This window comes from Eupeodes corollae, chromosome 3 (assembly GCF_945859685.1).
Source record: "Eupeodes corollae chromosome 3, idEupCoro1.1, whole genome shotgun sequence".
In the NCBI taxonomy this organism is placed as follows: domain Eukaryota; kingdom Metazoa; phylum Arthropoda; class Insecta; order Diptera; family Syrphidae; genus Eupeodes; species Eupeodes corollae.
In genome coordinates, this window is record NC_079149.1 from 122,141,915 (window position 1) to 122,159,517 (window position 17,603).

General features: G+C 31.1%; 4 protein-coding genes across 6 annotated transcripts in view; 2 read left to right on the forward strand and 2 right to left on the reverse strand.

The window, feature by feature from the left end:
• The first annotated feature begins 550 nt into the window (after positions 1–550).
• On the forward strand, positions 551–5,244 carry LOC129949688 (palmitoyltransferase ZDHHC3). Its single transcript, XM_056061284.1, has 3 exons — positions 551–891; positions 972–1,406; positions 1,780–5,244. Exons 1-3 carry the CDS (start codon positions 776–778, stop codon positions 2,042–2,044), a joined length of 816 nt encoding a protein of 271 aa, XP_055917259.1. The 5' UTR covers positions 551–775; the 3' UTR covers positions 2,045–5,244.
• Positions 5,245–5,986: 742 nt separating this feature from the next.
• On the reverse strand, positions 5,987–6,712 carry LOC129950768 (protein twisted gastrulation-like). Its single transcript, XM_056062687.1, has one exon. The coding sequence runs from the start codon at positions 6,710–6,712 to the stop codon at positions 5,987–5,989; it is 726 nt and encodes a 241-aa protein (XP_055918662.1).
• A 5,666-nt stretch (positions 6,713–12,378) lies between these two features.
• Positions 12,379–16,678, reverse strand: LOC129952255 (fibrous sheath-interacting protein 2). 2 transcript variants are annotated; one of them, XM_056064756.1, is made up of 8 exons: positions 16,359–16,678; positions 16,176–16,304; positions 15,480–16,106; positions 15,286–15,426; positions 14,748–15,002; positions 14,492–14,689; positions 14,200–14,434; positions 12,379–14,138 (listed from the first exon to the last, which is right to left on the reverse strand). In XM_056064756.1, exons 1-8 carry the CDS (start codon positions 16,581–16,583, stop codon positions 13,903–13,905), a joined length of 2,046 nt encoding a protein of 681 aa, XP_055920731.1. In that variant the 5' UTR covers positions 16,584–16,678; the 3' UTR covers positions 12,379–13,902. The 2 variants fall into 2 exon arrangements, with proteins under 2 accessions (XP_055920731.1, XP_055920732.1); XM_056064757.1 differs by having other exon boundaries at positions 12,380–14,138; positions 16,176–16,289; positions 16,359–16,677.
• Positions 13,726–17,603, forward strand: part of LOC129952256 (tRNA-dihydrouridine(16/17) synthase [NAD(P)(+)]-like) — a 95,130-nt gene continuing 91,252 nt past the window's right edge. For both annotated transcript variants that reach the window (XM_056064759.1, XM_056064758.1), the window contains exon 1: positions 13,726–13,863. The gene's annotated coding sequence lies outside the window, so the exon portion shown is untranslated. The remainder of the gene's footprint in view (positions 13,864–17,603) is intronic.

Genomic DNA, 17,603 nt, shown 5'->3' on the forward strand with positions numbered 1-17,603 from the left:
CAAGATCGTTGAAGGAAAGACACCTTCTTTTTCAACCTAGACATGAAACGAACTACGGAATGAATGAACCAATTTCATGGCCAGTTAGAGTTCAATGAAATAAATTGACACCTTGATCTTTCATTTTTCAGAATAAAATTAAAAAATGGTTTATTGTACTTATTTATAAAAATGTAATTGCATTATTCTTTAATGTTTACTTTATTTACCTTAATAATTCTAAAGTAAACTGTGGAGCTTGTTACTCGTAGATGAAATAAATAAATAAAATGCTTGAAAGCGTTTGTAAAAAATACATTATAAAAACAAAAGTGGTTTATTAATGAATAAGCATCATTTTGTGATGATATGTTCCAGTTAAAGCAGACCCTAAGATTGCAACACTCAAAACGAACACTCTTGTGGAATTCCACTCAACAATTCCTTTTTCCACTTTGTTTCATTTTATCATCTTATCGTTATCGATTTTTTTGTTTGCTTTGCAAAATTTCTCCCATTCAATTCCAAAAAAGAGAAAGCCCTTGTTAATGACATTTTAAACGTCATTTTCTTTTGGCGAAGCAAGGAAAGTAGCTAGAAAAACAGAAGAAAGAAAAGAAAATACAATTTTTTTTTTGTTGTATCTTCTTCTATCTTGTATTTGTATGTAGTCAGTGTGAATTTTATTTTTTGGTGAAAATGTCGACCGACCAATCAATGTTTTCATAAATTTCTTTGAAATTTTTACTCAAATAAAATTGAATAAAAATCAAAATTATTACGATAGTTAATAACAATGACATTCGTGCGTGATCCGTGCGGTATTGTTTGTTTATTGGTAACATATTTGGCTGTTTTTTACGCCGATTATGTTGTCATGCGATGGATTATCCTCCAAACAATGCAAACAAGGTATCTCTTTTATTTTTTCGCAAAGAAAAGAACAATAAAAAGAAAATAAGAGATAATGTTGATAATTTACTTTTTTGTAGTCTTTGGGCGCCACTGCATGTTGTGCTATTTAATACAGTGGTCTTCCTGCTGGGAATGTCCCATTTGAAAGCGGTCCTCTCCGATCCGGGTACAGTACCACTCCCATTAAATCGGTTGGACTTCTCGGATTTGCATGCCAATCAAAAGAACGGCACCAACCATGACCATGGCGAATGGACGGTGTGCACGCGATGCGAGACATATCGTCCACCGAGGGCTCATCATTGTCGCATCTGTAAACGATGCATTCGACGAATGGATCATCACTGCCCGTGGATCAACAATTGTGTTGGCGAGCGTAATCAGAAGTTCTTCTTGCAGTTTCTAGTCTATGTAGGTATTTTGTCGCTCTATTCCGTCGCTCTAGTGCTGGGCTCGTGGATCTATCCATGCGAGGAGTGTAATGCCAATATTGTGGAATCACAAACTAGGATGTAAGTATACAAAATTGCTAAACAAATATTCAAAAGAAAAACTTACGACACTGTTTTACATAATTTATTTATTATTGTTAGTTTTTCAATTTTGTGGGGATGTTTTCTGTTATGTTGTATTCTATTTAATTTAACTAATTTAATTATTAGCTCACAAGTTCAACCTCTTTGAACTATTAAAACGTTCAAGGCTACACATAACCGGTGCTTTCTTTGCATCGTTGTTATGCATAAGTAAAAACCCCTTATGAAAATTATAAAACTAAAATCTTTATCGACTCTTTTAAAGATCCAAGTAGGATACTTCTTAGGAATCGATATTTATCTCATTTAATTCTGTATCTTTTAAAAACAATCCTAAAACTTTTAACAGGCTCCACAGCGTAATATTACTCTTAGAATCAGCACTCTTTGGTCTATTTGTTCTTGCAATTATGGTCGATCAAATGCACGCGATACTCTACGATGAGACTGCCGTAGAAGCTGTACAACAAAAGGGCTCGTATCGACCGAATCGTCGCAAGCTAAATCTATTAGCCGATGTATTTGGACGCGGCCATCCAGCTTGTTGGCTTATGCCGTGTACGAATTTTAATTCTAGAAAGTATGATGCTCCATTATTGAGTCATGATGTGTAAAAAAGCAAAAACAAATTTAAAAACAACAAACAAAACACTCATACAAAAAAAAACTGCTCTGAACTGATTTACCAAAAAATACTGAAAAACAAAACAACAAACCAACTCTCTGGAGATTTTGTCAAGAAGAAATAATCAAAAAATTGAAATATTATTTATTTTGTTTTATCATTCAGAAAGTTTTCTAGGTGCATAGTAATATTAAAAAAATATTGTAATTTATTTTCTACACACCTTATACATTCATATTCATGCATATAATATAATTAATTATTATTATAATTTTATTTATTAGAAATATATGAATTAGAGAAAAAAGTCTTAGTGTAAAATGATGGTGTATGGAATTTTGTATAAGGATGTTTTTTTCTTTTTTGTTTGTTCTTTTCTTTTAAGTTGACTAAGGGAGATTATTTTTTAATATTTTGTTTTTATTAAAAGTAAAATAATAATCTACTGCATTTTTGTATTCCATTTTGTTTCATTTTTTAAATGTAATTTTGTGTGTATTATTTTTTCCAACATTCTGTTTTTTTTTTAGTTTCTTTGTAAATAACTACAATATTGTATTTTGTATTAAATATCTTACATATGGTTTACCAAGTATTTAATTTTACTGTAATTATTATATCTTATCATTTAAGAACAACACAGAGATTAGTAGAAAAGAACACCAATTTTATTTTGTTATACATTAAGTAAAAAATAAATCTACAATTTATAAAGTTCGAATTTTTTTTTTGGTTGAATAAGAATAGGATATGAGATTTTTTAATAGAATCATAACTTTACAGGACTTTTTAATTAGATAATATATAATTGTATATCTTTTAATGGCTTAAGTTAAGATAGGTTTGAAGGGTTGTCCTTAAGTGTCAAAAATGAGAAGTTTGCAAAGGCCTCAAAAAAGGGGTTTTCCGATTGTTGTTTTCCAGTTTATATGTAAGTGATATTTGTTTTCCGCAGCTTCCTCTCGATCCTCTAAAATATAAGAAAAGCTTATACCAGGCGAATCCTCCTCTCCCTCTAACTATCGTCCAATAGCACTCACGCCCCTTCTTTCCAATGGAAACGCTGATTTATTATCAGCTTAAGAAATATCTCGAAGAACGGAAGCTTCTTAATGACCGACAGTATGGCTTTCGTAGCACTAGGTCCACAGGTGATCTCATGGTTTATCTCACCGAACAGTGGAACAAATCTTTACATCGTTTTGGAGAAGGTAAGATCATTACACTTGATATTTCAAAAGCATTTGATAGAGTTTGGAACCAAGCTCTCTTATTGAAAATGCGTGCTTTTGGCATTGATGAATCTCTTCTTCGTTGGATTAGATATTACCTTTCTAACCGTTCTATTCAAGTTGTATTGGATGGTTTCAAGTCTGAAATTCATAAAATAAATGCAGGTGCCCCCAGGGCTCCGTTTTGTATCCGACTCTCTTTTCTTATATTCATAAATGATCTTATGTCTGCCACTTCTAATCCATTAAACTGTTTTGCCGATGACAATACCCTCAGCTTCTCATACTCGTTTCTTGATTTACAGCCTTGTCCTTTGGATGTGGAACTTAAACGGCAGCGTATGATAAGCTCAATAAATTCTGACCTTGACAGCATTGCCCAATGAGGAGTTAGAAACCGTGTAGAATTTAATGCTTCGAAAACTCAATGCTGTCTCCTGTCGTCAAAGAGAAACACAACTCCGATGCCACTATCTATGAGTGGCACTTGTGGTATGTTTATCACAGATCACCTTTTATGGAATGATCATATATTTGATATTGCCAAAAAGGCTGCTACGTGCTTAGGATTTCTCCGACGCGACGGTGCAAGGAATGGTTCAACCCTTCTGATCTGGCTGTAATTTACAAAGCCTTCATCCGTCCAAAGCTTGAATATAACTCGCATATCTGGGCACGTGCCCCTAAAACTAGTTTAAATCTCTTGGATAGAATACTAAAAAGGGCTTTAAAAATGATACTCGATAGAACTATAACCGAAACATTTACATCGCTGGAACACCGCCACAATGTTTCATGCCTTTCGTAGTTTTATCGATATGTGGAATGCTTTAGCCAACTCTGTTTTTCCCTCCCATTTTGATGTTCAGAACTTTAAGACCAATGTGCACCGGAATCTCCTCTTAAGTCTAATAACCCCTTGAGTGACTGTAAATTATAAAAAAAAATGTAGGGACCATTGAGGCCTATTATGACATTGCAGGATCTTTGTTTTATTTTCTAGGAAATGTTTAGTCAGATTTCTCAAAACCTAACAAGTGTCAAGGGCTGATTGATCATTTGTGGTTTATAATTTGCATTTAACAAAAATTAGTCAAATTTAAAAGATTTAAGTCTCAGTACATTTTTAAAAAGGAGTATTCTTGTTGGAAGGTTAATTTTTAAGCTAGGCAAGCATACAGTCCTATTCATGGATAGAATCGACAAAGTCTATTAATTCATGTGAATTTGTCATTGAATTGGCTGCATATTCCTTATATTTTTTACGTGGGCATCTTTATCTTTACGTTTTTTGACTCCTCTAGTTATAAGAAATTGAAAGTACAACATATGCAAATATTTTTAGTAGAATTGTGAAAAATTGATCATGATAAAAATGGTTACATTTTGATGCCTAAGTTGGTTTATTTCGCGAAATATCCGAATTAAAAAAAGTTCAAGGTTGATGTAAAAATTGCAATTTACACTCTTCTAAAATTTCTCTCATACAAAAGTGTTTCGCACGTGAGAAAAAGGAGCTTCTAGTTGTTGAGATATACGAACTTTTCACCAATTGCTCCCTTTAAGCGGATAACAAAAAACAGAATTTCATGTAAAATTTATATAATTGCGACCTAATTGGGTAATTAAGATTCTCATTTAACAGTTCTACCTTGAATATTTGGAACGACATCACAGAGGAGAGCTTGTTATCTTCCACCTTGTCGTATTGTCCGAGATATTTTCTCCTTTGGGCATATCATAAGTGTGTAAAATTTTCTTAATATGTGTACAGGTATTTTTTATAGGGGCTACAGACCTTACAACTAGCACGGAATATTTAAATCACTATTTTGCTTACAGTGGGCGGTTATAAGGCCACTTAATACACTTATAGTATACAATCTTTGAAGAGTTGTTGGTTAGAACTCCCAAGTAATGTTTTTGCTTGTTCCATTTTCTCCTCCTCATCTTTTTTTAATAAAACACGTTTTCTCGTATTCCACAGTAGGGTTCGGGATCTTTCAATGGAGGTGTAGAACCTATTTTAGCTAAGGAGGTGATAGTTGTTGAACGAGCTTAAAATTTTACTCTTGCATTTCTCTATCAAAGTATGCAATGATCTTCGTTGTTTTTCTATATAAATTTACTCAAGGATAATCTTGATAATTGAGCTAAGTTTTCATTGGACATGTTCAGGCGACATAAGGGACTTGAAAGTAAGGCAAGTTTCTAGCATCTGATTGGCCAGCTGCCAAAAATTTGCCAACCAATTAAGGCAACTTTATTGGAAACTTGACTGAAAAGTTAGTCATGAAAAATCTCTGTAACTATCAAGTCAAGTCAACTTATGTCAGACAATCGATCATGTTTTTTTAATTAACTGAAAGTTGAACTTTATTGCTCTACGATTTATTTATTTTTTTATCTGCAGCTGACTTTAAAAGAAATATACATTTTTAAGTGCAATATAATGTAAAAAATAAATCATTTATTAATTAAATCCTTTTTTTAATCACAAACTTTGGAGAGACAGACATAGGTTCAATTACAGACACAGGTTCAATTACAAACTCCCATTTAATTAAAATAAAATGTTTTGGCTGCAGTACACATAGGTTTCCAAGGGTCCTAATGTAAAATCCGCCTGTTGTTGAATAATATTTTCACTTGTATTTAACACCAGGAAGGTATAAAATACATTTTTATAAATCAGTAAACTATACATTTCCATCGAATAGACCTATTTCATTATCAGAGTCATGGTCATCGTCTACAATCTCTTCCGCATCGTCTTCGTGATCATGTTCGTCATCGTATTCAGGACATCGTGAACAACGACTTTCATTTAAACCATAGTTAATACACTCCGAACCAATGCATTCGCAACAACCATCATGAAACCATCGATAACTGCTAGCTCCAGTCGCATGACAACTTTGACGACATTTATTCCAAGAAATGCACGATGCCAAATAGATGACACTACAATTTGCTGGAACATATTGTTCAATTCTCTGTTGCTCTTCATTTTCGACGTCATGTTGTGAAGTGAAATAATAATTTACATCGTTTTCCAAGAGCTTTGGATCCTCAACAGGAAAAGTGACAATATCCCATTCAAATTCTTCCGATTTCGATGTTATGAGGACATTGAAAAGTTCCGGAATACCATCAAATTCTTCCACATGAGATTTCTTCGATAAATGATTTCGTGATTTTGGACATATTTCAAGACAGCTACAACATTCTCGGTAGTATTTTTCTCCCAGGCATCTTTTGAATTCCTCTTGACAAGGACAATTTTTTGACTCACATGTGCAACTTATAGATGAATTACATTTAGATACAATTGATGCACATTTCACTTCGTTGCATGATTCTACTTGAGACAGGAGCAACATAACACAGAACAGAATAAGTAGGCTCACATTGACTTGTAACATGTTTGAATAGATATCCAATTAACGGTATTTGGTATGAAATTTTCAAATAGTCGTTAGGTAGAAATATTTATAAATTCAACTTACTTAATAACGAATGTTTTACATATAAGGAGAAGAAATAATAACTGAAGTTTATCTAACTGACTGATTGAGAACTTGGCTCTTAATGAATTTATCCACATCAGACACCAAACTAGGACTATTTAACAAAACTAACGTTCCTTTTAACAACTCATTGCTGAAATAAGCAACTTTTCTACCTGTTTTCGATTAATCAGCCGCTCCTTTTTTCCCCTTTTCCTTAATTACTTTGATATTTATTTAAAAAGTAGATTAGGACCATCCTGTTTCTTTGTACTTTCACTAATCCACTTTCAACTGTCCATTAGTTTTTCCATGGAAAAAAATGCGTCCTTAAGGGATGCAATTTCTTATTTGGGATTTTTAAGACCATTAAAAATGATAAAAAGCAATTTTAAAGTTCCTTACAAAATGGATTTTTTACATTTTTCCTGTTTCACTAATTTTGTACGTAATATTTGAATTATTTTAAATTTCCATAAATACAGTTTTTAATTACATAATTATTTTAAAAATATTTTATGCTCACAACTCAATCATAATCACATTCATATGCATCAGAAAACTATTATCATTTTCTGAAATTAAAAATTTAAACACAATGCAAATAAAATTCTTTTCTGTTTATGTTTAAATTTAATTTTTATAATTCCTTTTATTATAAAGAGCTTGAAAAAAATTGAATAATTGTATTAAAATTATAAAAAAAATGTATTTTTAATTTAAATTAGGAAAATTTAATAAAAAAAAGCACCGCATTATTTTGTGAATAGAAATAATTTAATTTAAAATTAAATAAATGAAAATAAGGAAAAGTAAAATTGTGCAATAATAAAGATGAATTGATATCGCATTCAATTATAGCACTTTTATTTATTTACATAAACAAATAAAAAAAAATATTACTTATAAGTAGAAAAAAAGAAATACAACTTAAGAAACTATAGGGTTTCAAAAAATTATGCAAACTCAATGTCGAACTGGGAGAAATATTGAACAAACTCAGTTTTTTTTGTAAAAATAAATAAATTAATAAAGCGATGTATTTTTTGTTTTGGAAACTTCCAGCTACATTTATTGGTATTTAAAATAAGAATCAACATCACAAAACTTTAAAGAAACAAATCAATATTAAATCATCTCTATGTGTACCCTCAGATATTATATAAATAATAATAATTGATAAAACATATATTATAAATATGTACAATTGAAATTGAAAATAAATCAAAGAAACGCTTTATTTGTTTTTGTCAGAAATATATGAAAATGTACTTTTATTGTACAAACTTTGAAAACAAAAAATGCAAAATAAACATTCTATAATTTGTATTTTGAAAAAAGTCTACATTAAGTAAATAATAAATCTATAATATGGTCCTGTATATGTATTTATTATACTTTTTAAGTAAATCTTTTATAAGCTTTAGTTTTTAAACAAAATAAAAATAATGGTATATATTATTTTTTTTTTCTTTTGTGGAGCTTTAAAATGAAAATTTAAGAACAAAATAAGTACAGTATATATTATTATGAATAAATAAAATAAATGAATATTATTATATATTTCATGTCTCAAAAATCAAAAGCAAAGCAAACAAAATAATGATACTAACAAAAATATATGAAGAACTCATCTCTTTTGTAAATCTCTACAAAAAAGTGTTTTATTTATATTTTATTTATTAATAAGTGACATATTATGAATTTGAAGGTTTTAATTTTTGGGTTATAAAATCAGAAACTAAATTTTTTAGCTACTTTGACAGTAATGTCGTGTTAATTTGGTGATCCGGAAGCTTTTTGAAGGTTTTAACTTGAAAATAATATGACAGTAATACTTCTGAACTTGAAATAAGAATCGAAATTCAAGGGTGTCCTTTCACCCATTGATAAATCTAAACATTTAATTAGACAAGTAGTATTTTTTGATACCCTTTTAACAAACATAATTTTTAATTTTGAAATGGATAACACCCCAGCATAATTAGTAGAAAAAAAAATCAATTGACATTTCGCATCATAAACAGATTGGGTGCGTTCAGACAACATAAGAGACTTTATTTGCAGTCAACTGAGTTCTTTGAACGCAAATTTTAATAATGGGCAGGTTCAGACGACATAAGTGACTTGAACGTAAGACAAGTTTCCAGCATCTGATTGGCCAGCTGCCAAAAAAATTGCCTTTCAATTAAGGCAACTTTATTGGAAAGTTGACTGGAAAGTTAGTCAAGAAAAATCTCCCTTACTATCAAGTGAAGTCAACTTATGGCAAAATGGCAATTGATCATGTTTTTTCATTCAACTAAAAGCTGAACTTTATTACTCAATGATTTATCTATTTTCTGCACAACTTCATATAATGCTTTCTGCAGAGACGTCTTTAGACTTTTGGGGGCCCTGGGCCCAATAGGATTCAGGGACCAAAACAAAAGGCATAATTAATTTAAAAAACATAAAACAGATATTTTGTATACTTTTTTTTTATTTACCTTCAAAAGTTGAACATTTTTCTTCATAGTTGATTTTTGATAATTTGTATTGTTTTTGTTGGTTCATTTTAATATGTTTATATTTTTGTTATAATTTTATGTAAGTTATATATAATATATATGAAAGTTTAAGTATACATAAAATATTATTGAAGGCATACTTTTCTGACTTTGTCAGTTGCAAAATCATGAATTAAGCCATCAAATTCAATTTCCTGCAGTAATTCATTTTCAATTGATAAAATTAACAAGCTGTTAGCTTGTACCTTGTGCTTCGAAGTTCATTTTTTATCCGGTCAACCAATGCATCAATTTGTTGATAGCAATTGGATTTTAATTGCAAAGTAATAGTGTCAATAATTGAAAAAAAAAAATATTTTAAGCTGGACGTAGGGTGCAGGACCATCAAAATATTTTGCATTTTTAATTAGCATCTGGATTCTGAATTTTGGCACACGCTTCAAATTTATCAAAATTCTTCCTTAGAACATAGTGAACAAAGCAAATTGGCAGCAACGTCAATCGTTATTGTTGCTTTTTGAAGGCTCTTGCTGGTTTTATGAACTCTTTCTAATATTGTGTTCGAAATTTCTGTTAAAATGAGGAACTACAATTTTGACATTTTCTTAGACAGGCCTAGCGTTTTCCTTTTTGTGTTGGGAACTTGCTTTGGATCTCTATGTATAGATCTCAAGGCGCGTTGACTGCATTAGCTCGTGCAGACTATCTTGTTTCAGAAAGGCTTTTAAGAACTCTATATGAACCTAAACATTCATTCAATTTATTCCAGCGATGGGTAGAAGCAGAAAAAAAGTTGCATATTTTTTGAACTACTTAAAAGAAACTCATGCACACAACCAGCCGCATGAAGGCCTATTAAGTTACGAGAATGTGCTGCACAAGGTACAAATGTAGCAAATTCGCACTTCTCCTTCTTTCCTTCTTTCCTTTAATCTTGCTTTCAAACTAGAATATTTTCTAAGCCAGAATATTTTTTCTGTTACTGTCTACAAACCTTATTTTGTTTTCTATATAATTTTTGTATAGATTTATTCCTTTTGAGTGGATGGATTTTGGGGCCAAATAACTGCGGGGTCCTGGGTTCTGGGCCCTGGCCCATTTCCTAAAGACGCCACTGGCTTTCTGTAAAAAGGTTCCTTGTAAATTTGGAAAACAAATGAGTAATAATTCTTTGCAATACACAATACAACACGTGATGGACTTGCCGCATGTCTGAGGAGTGTTTTGTAGATAATAATGATTTTGGTAGTTTTTGTACTATGAACTTGAAGTAAGGGCTTGTGAAGTAAAGTTCTGAATTTGAAATTCATAACACTTGAAAAACTAACTAGTTGCTTTGATCAAAATTTACGTTCAAAGAATAAAGTTTACTGCAAATGAAGTCCCTTATGTTGTCTGAACCTGCCCAATTGCAACTAGTTACTTTTTCAATTGTGAAACTCGGAACCTTAATTCACCAACCTCTACCTTCAATTGATCGTGGACAAACTAACCAAAACATAATTATTGTCTACAAAATGCTCCTGGGGCAAACATCAATTTAATCTCGACCTACGTTTTGTATTAAAAAAAAACATTACCTTTGTATATATATTTGAATAGTACTGTCATGAAACACACAAGTTTGTTACGGAAGGCAGACCATGGGGGCACTGCCTGTATGAAAATTAAGTGTGGAATCTGAGAACGACTGGAAATATGGAATATTGAAATAAATAAAATCAAGCTAGAATTAAACGGTTAACTTAAAGGGTCAACGCGTTGACTCTCTGACGTTATAAAAAAAATCTAAATTTTTTGTATCAACACACCGTCAACGCTCACAGCGTCAACCTTTAAAACATTGACTATCACACGATTTCACAAAATAATATTTATCCAAGAAACAACTGTGTTAATATTGAACAAAATTGAAAATATATGCATGTATGTATACCTATATTTGGAAACATATTTTTCTATATTTATCCTTTTGGAAGCAGTTGAAATAGGTACATGGATAAGTACGATAGCATCTGTTTAGATTGGCAGGTTGTTGCGTAGGTAAAAAGTTAGCGAAGTTTCTAGGGATTTATTTGGTTAAATTAGTGTATTAAACCAAAAAGGGTTAAATCTATTTAACAGCCTATAATCCTCCTCATCCTAATTTTGGTTGTTTCAAAAAAACGGACAAATGGCTAAAGATAGTGCAACAGCTTTATGCATTCTTATTGGTTACAGTTTTTCTTTAAATTTTAGTATGTTTTAATATCTCCATTGGTTCTTGAGTTATAGACGACGAACAAAAGTTCCAGAACTTACAGACGCACGAACTTACGTGCACGCACGAATAGATATCTCTCTAAAAATCTTTTATTTAGGCTTTAAGGACCCTGAAACGTCGAGAAATGTCCAAATTTTCAATTCGACAAATCGGACCAATTCCAATAACTTCCTATGGGAAGTTAATAACATTTGAATTTTCTCATGGAATTTTTGAAGTTAAGTCTTGTAAGTCATTCTTTTTATATTATGTATCCCTAAAAGAAAACTAAAAAAAAAGTTCACACTATTATTAGCATTGTTTAAAAATATTTGTCTCATTTAAAAATGATTCGAAAAAAGGTGGTAAAACATCAATTTTTTAAATTGGCAATCACAAAAAGTTTATATTCTTATTTGTCTTGTGCTTTTTTTTTAATTTTTATTCATTCCCAATCAAAAAACCACATTATATAGAATATAAATGATAAATTATAACCAAAATGTCTTTTCATTGCCTCCCTGGAGTTTGTATACATTCTTCTCTATCTTCTTGAGTTTTTCTTTTTAATAATCTGGAAACTTGTTATTTTATATTGGAATTCTCTCTCATGTTTACCCCCACCACAATACATTCCACATGTAAAATGAACTGTTTAGGAAGTCCACAAAAAGATGTCAGGCTAAGCGTTCCTCTTCAAGATAATACTATTCAAATATATAATCAAACTCAGATTTATGATTAGCTGTCATTTTGACACAAGTGGATTTGACTTTTAAGTTATTGAAATTTTTCTTGATTTAACTTTATTTTGCGATTTCTGGCACCTTTCACTTCCGTGTTTAAATTGTTTTTTATTGGTAAAATAATCAATATATTTATAATTTAAAGCTGTTAAAATGCAGATTTTCAAATAATGAATTCATTGGAATAATTTACATTTGACACCAACGACATATTTAAATTTACAACAAAAATATATTTTGAATAGTTTATCATTTCGCAAGTCTTATAAAAAATTGAATTGAATTTTTCGTCAATAGGGTTTTTCATTGGACAACTTGTTCAAAAAAATAAAAAACAAACCTTTAAAGCCCTGGCTGTTTCTTTGTTTGCTTTTATTGGGCAAAATAAATTGATTTCATTATGAGATTCTACTTTTTTGCATTAATATCAAAACTATATTCATTATGCAGTTTTAATAGAAATGTGCACATTTTTGATCTAGCTAAGTAATATTTTTTTTGAAAAATTGTTTTCATTAATAATGAATTCTTATACAATTGGCAGCTGTTTTTACTAAATAAGTTAATCGAACAAGCACAACCTTTTCTTTAGGATTGTAAGTGTATTTAGTAAAAACAAATTTGAACTAAAATTTTACAAGTTTAGGAAATCGAATCAAACCAATGTTAATAGAAAATGTGTCAGTTTACTGCTTTAATTTCGATGTTTTGAAGAAGAAGTTTACAGTTAAGTTTTGTTCGTAATGCGCACGTGAAAAGAGAGGAACAGCAAAAAATTGAACTGAAGTTTATTAAACCAGAATTCGGACTGCTCTTTGTGTTGGCAAACAATTACTGCTTCCGTTAAGTTTAAAACATAAAGTTAAGAGCCGAAAACCTTAGACTTTGCATGGCCTCCACGCAATCCCCATTAATCTCCGACCGATTTTTGTTTATTGCCACATCTTAAAAGAAAAATGAAGATAAGCCTAGAGATATTGCATCCCTCAAGACATCAATTACCAACTATATCAACAGAATTTTAAGTAATATGTTGAAGACGGTAATGCCAAATTTGTATAAAGACTGGACTGGCATAGTTAAATCATAAGGTTCATCTAAAATTTCTGGCATTTATATTTGAGATTCGTTTTCGGTTTAAGAGATGCGGCCAACCGTGTATTCGCAGAAAAAACACAGGGTCATTGTTTAAGTAAGTAGAGTAGATTATGATTTAAGACTTTATAATTCACATAAGTAAGTCTCTTGAAAAAGCTATTTTATATTTTCGACACTAAAAATGTCAACGGAAGCAGTAATTGTTTACCAACACAAAGAGCAGTGCGAACTCTGGTTTAATAAACTTCAGTTCCATTTTTCGCTGTTCCTCTCTTTTCACGTGGGCATTACGAACAAAACATAAAAACAAAACGTCAATTTCACTGACAGCACCACTGACAGAAGTGCATAACTTCTTAAATTTTATTTTGTTGTGACTTGAGAATTGGTAAATTTTTCAAACTACACGTTTGTTATTTAGTGTGTAAATTACAAGTGTTTTAAAATTTTTAAAATTATACCCAATAAGCTGTAAGTACTATAAAATATCTGCATGAGTTTTAGTCAACATTATTTATAATATGTTGAAAATGGTGGTGCTAAAGCAGAAACGCATCTAGTATGTGGCTGTGCAATAACCCTTGGATCACGTTTAGGTTTCAGTACATTCGTCTGCAGGAATAATATTATATCTCCTGCCAATGAATATTGACATAGTAACGAATATGAATGAAAATTGCAATTATTCACTGCAAAGCTTAGAATTGAACGAGTCATAAGTTTCACAAGGAAATTCTTGTCAATGTCTATAAAGAGATTTGTTATAGATGTCTTCATATATATATATATATATCAATTATGTCCAACCTTGTAACTTCTTCCTCACTTTTAGAATCTTATTCTTTTTGTGTAATTCAATTGCTGTCAAAACCTGCTTCCCAACACCAACAATAAGCTCCCTTTTGAATTTTATGTATAAATGTTCTATGAAAATTCTTTCACCTCTAGACAAATAATGGAGAGTTTTTCTTTGTTTATCGTTCGTGTCGTCAGAACTTTCATCATCATCGTCTGCGTCAATGATAACTGAAGTCAGGGAACCCTTTACAAGAAGAAAAGAATCATTTTTGAACTCAAGAATGTTTCTAATTTTACTTACCGCTGGAGTTGGAAGTCTCTCGGATGTAAATTTAATATCCTCACCCAAAGCATAACTTCCGGTTCCAATTAGGATCGAAATACTGTTAAAAGATACCCCTTTGCCCAAAGAGTATCTCCTGTGATTTCGTGCTGAGTTGAAACTCGTCTTTTTCTGTTCAGCACTTGTAGTATCAGTTGTGATAATATGGATTGCTCTCTGAGGTGAACAAAAAAATCACATAAAATCTCCACGAAGGAAAAGACATAACCTTCACCTTTAAGACATATTGTTTAACTTCAGTAAACAAGCGACTTATACGAGCAGAAATCACATCTGCTACGTCCTTTTCGTCGCTTAGATCTTTGTTGAAATTGGCTAGAACTTCTTCTAAAATATATTTGGCTGCCTTGTAAATATAATCATCTGTATCGTACTGCTTTCGTTTATGGGGATTTTTTATATCGATTGCCGTATGGATGGCATCACGAATGTCTTCAGATGTTAAACTCTTTAAATGATCCCTTTGTGTCTAAAAAGATGTTTTTTTTTTTAATTAAGAAAAGTTCATTGCTTAACAAAGCAACAGAATAGACGGTTTTAGTGAATCAAATTTTCCGCAGAATTTTTCCACATCTTCGAAAATTGGAAATGTGATTAATAAGAATAAAATTATTGTATCAAAGAACCTTGAATCATATTTTATATAAGTAAAATTTAAGCTTAAAAAGAAATTTTATAAACTGATAAGAATTTCCCTTTCATGAAAAAAATTCCTAGGAACATTTTATTCGCAACAGTATCCAATATCTTACTTTAACCAGGGATTCTCTTATTTTCTTTAGCATTATTTTTCTTTTTTGAATCTTTTTTTTTGTGCCTTTTTTACGACTGCACCTGTTTTTAAGCTGTTGTTCCAAGTCAAACCATTTATGTTTATATTGAGCCATGTGATTCTTTGGAAGGAGACAAACATTTTATTTAATTTAAATGTTTTTACTACACTTACAGCAACCCAGTCCCTTATGTCTTTATCATTATCTTTGATTATCTGTTTGAATTTCTCATGCTTCATAATTCTTTCTTTCAAATGCTTCATCCACGAAATCTCAGCCTTTTCCTTAGCTAATTGTTTTTCTTTCTCCTTTGTTAATTTTATATTATTGTTAACCATATCCGATTTATGTTGCAAATGTTTTTTCAATGCAATACGACGTTTTCTTTGTAAATCAATAGCAGCATTTAAAATATGTGTAATTCGAAAGTTATTCAATTCTTTTTTATGTCTCAACACCTCTGCTTCCATTGTCCTTTGTGATTTAATTTTCAGTTCCTTCTGATAGATTCGCTTAAGCATCGTTTGATTTCTTTGAGCACGTTGTTTCGAAAGTTCTGCTTTTCGTCTTAAAACATCTCCATAACAATTTGCAATTTTTGAACTTGTATTCTCTTGGTCAGCGATTTTTTCAGCATGTGATATCAAATGAACATCTTGTAGTTCTTCGTCAATTTTCTTTCGCTCAGTTCGAATAAATGAAATATAAGTTTCATGCAATGATATTCGATGTTCATTGAATTCCTTCAAAGTGCAAATGACATCATTGCTTTCAGTAATCTCACCATTTTGTCGAAGGCGCTTTAAAGAATATTGATAAATTGTTGTCCAAAGGAGAGAATGAGATTATGCACAATTTTGTTTACTTACTTTCAAAAGTTTTTCATTTGAATAGAATCTTCCCAAGTGAGGGTCATGTAAAGGATTGTAATCCATTTTTGCATTCAAACAAACTGAATCAAAATCACGCTTTGAGTTTTCATGCTGAAATTGTTTCTTCTTTTTTGACTTTTGTTTCTTACAAATCCTACAAAATAATAAAAAAAAACTTACAGATCTCCCAATTTTATTCTTTGAGAATATAACTTGATTGTTGGGACATTTTAACATAGGCAGCTTCGAATGAAGAGGAATTGATTCCCAACCTGGCAAAGCATTTATCGGAAGACCTAATGGACGATCAACTTTGGGCAAAGCATTGTATGCGCTTTGGTGTGGCAGACCCAGAACTATTGCCCACTTTTCCATACTGTCGATGGGGAGGCTTTTTGAAGACATTTTAAATAATAAAAAAAATAAACAAAATTAAAAACAAAATAAATAACTTTTGCTTTTAAAGACGAATCTAGTGAAAACAAAAAATTATTTCTTTTCAAATATAAACAAAATCTTCATTTTGCAAAGTAATTGATTTTGGAAGTGTATAACAACATTAATTCAGTGGCGCTACCGGTCGTGAATAAACTGAAAATTAACAAATGGAAATGGAACTTACAGTTTTGTATCAAGCTGTCTTTTAGAAAATGCGTGTTTTTGGTATCGTTGAATCTCTGAAATTCATAAAATAAATTCTGGAGTTCCACAGGGGTTTGGTTTGGCTCCGCATCTTTTTCGTCAATTCATAAACGATTTCCTGACTGCAAGTAAACTGTTTTGCTGATTCATATTCGTTCCTAAATTCACACCCTTGTCCTTTAGATTTGGAATTCAATTAAAAACTCAAAGCTGTCTCCTGTCGTTAAAGCATAGCCCACCCAAATGCAGCTATCTATGAGCGGCACTTGTATTGAGGTGTGAGAAAATTGTTGATGTCCACTCTTGACTTGTTGCTGATTAGCGGTTATTTTGAATGCAAGCAATGCAACCAACTTTTTTTTAAAAATAAAGAACAGTTATTCTCTCTATGAGGATGCTAAACTTTTTGCATTTAAGTAATGTAATGCTAAGCAGAAAAGTTATTTGTGTTGGAATAAGATTCTGTGTGTTCTAGAAGTTGGCCATAAAAATAGGTGTGCTCCAAAAAAAAACCCAAGCTTCTTATAATATTATTTATTTTATGGTATAAACTCTTAAGGTGGGTTGTTTAAAATCATTTTTTAGCTTCAAACAATAGTCTTTCATTCATTATTGTTTGAATATGGGTCGTAAAGTCCACTGCTGTTGCGCCACCCAATTTATTAACTTATAGAAAGTTATTGTAATGGGTCTGATTTGTCAAATTGAAAATTTTGAAATTTCTCGACGTTTCAAGGTCCCTAGAGTCGAAATAAAAGATTTTTAGAAAGATGTCTGTGCGTG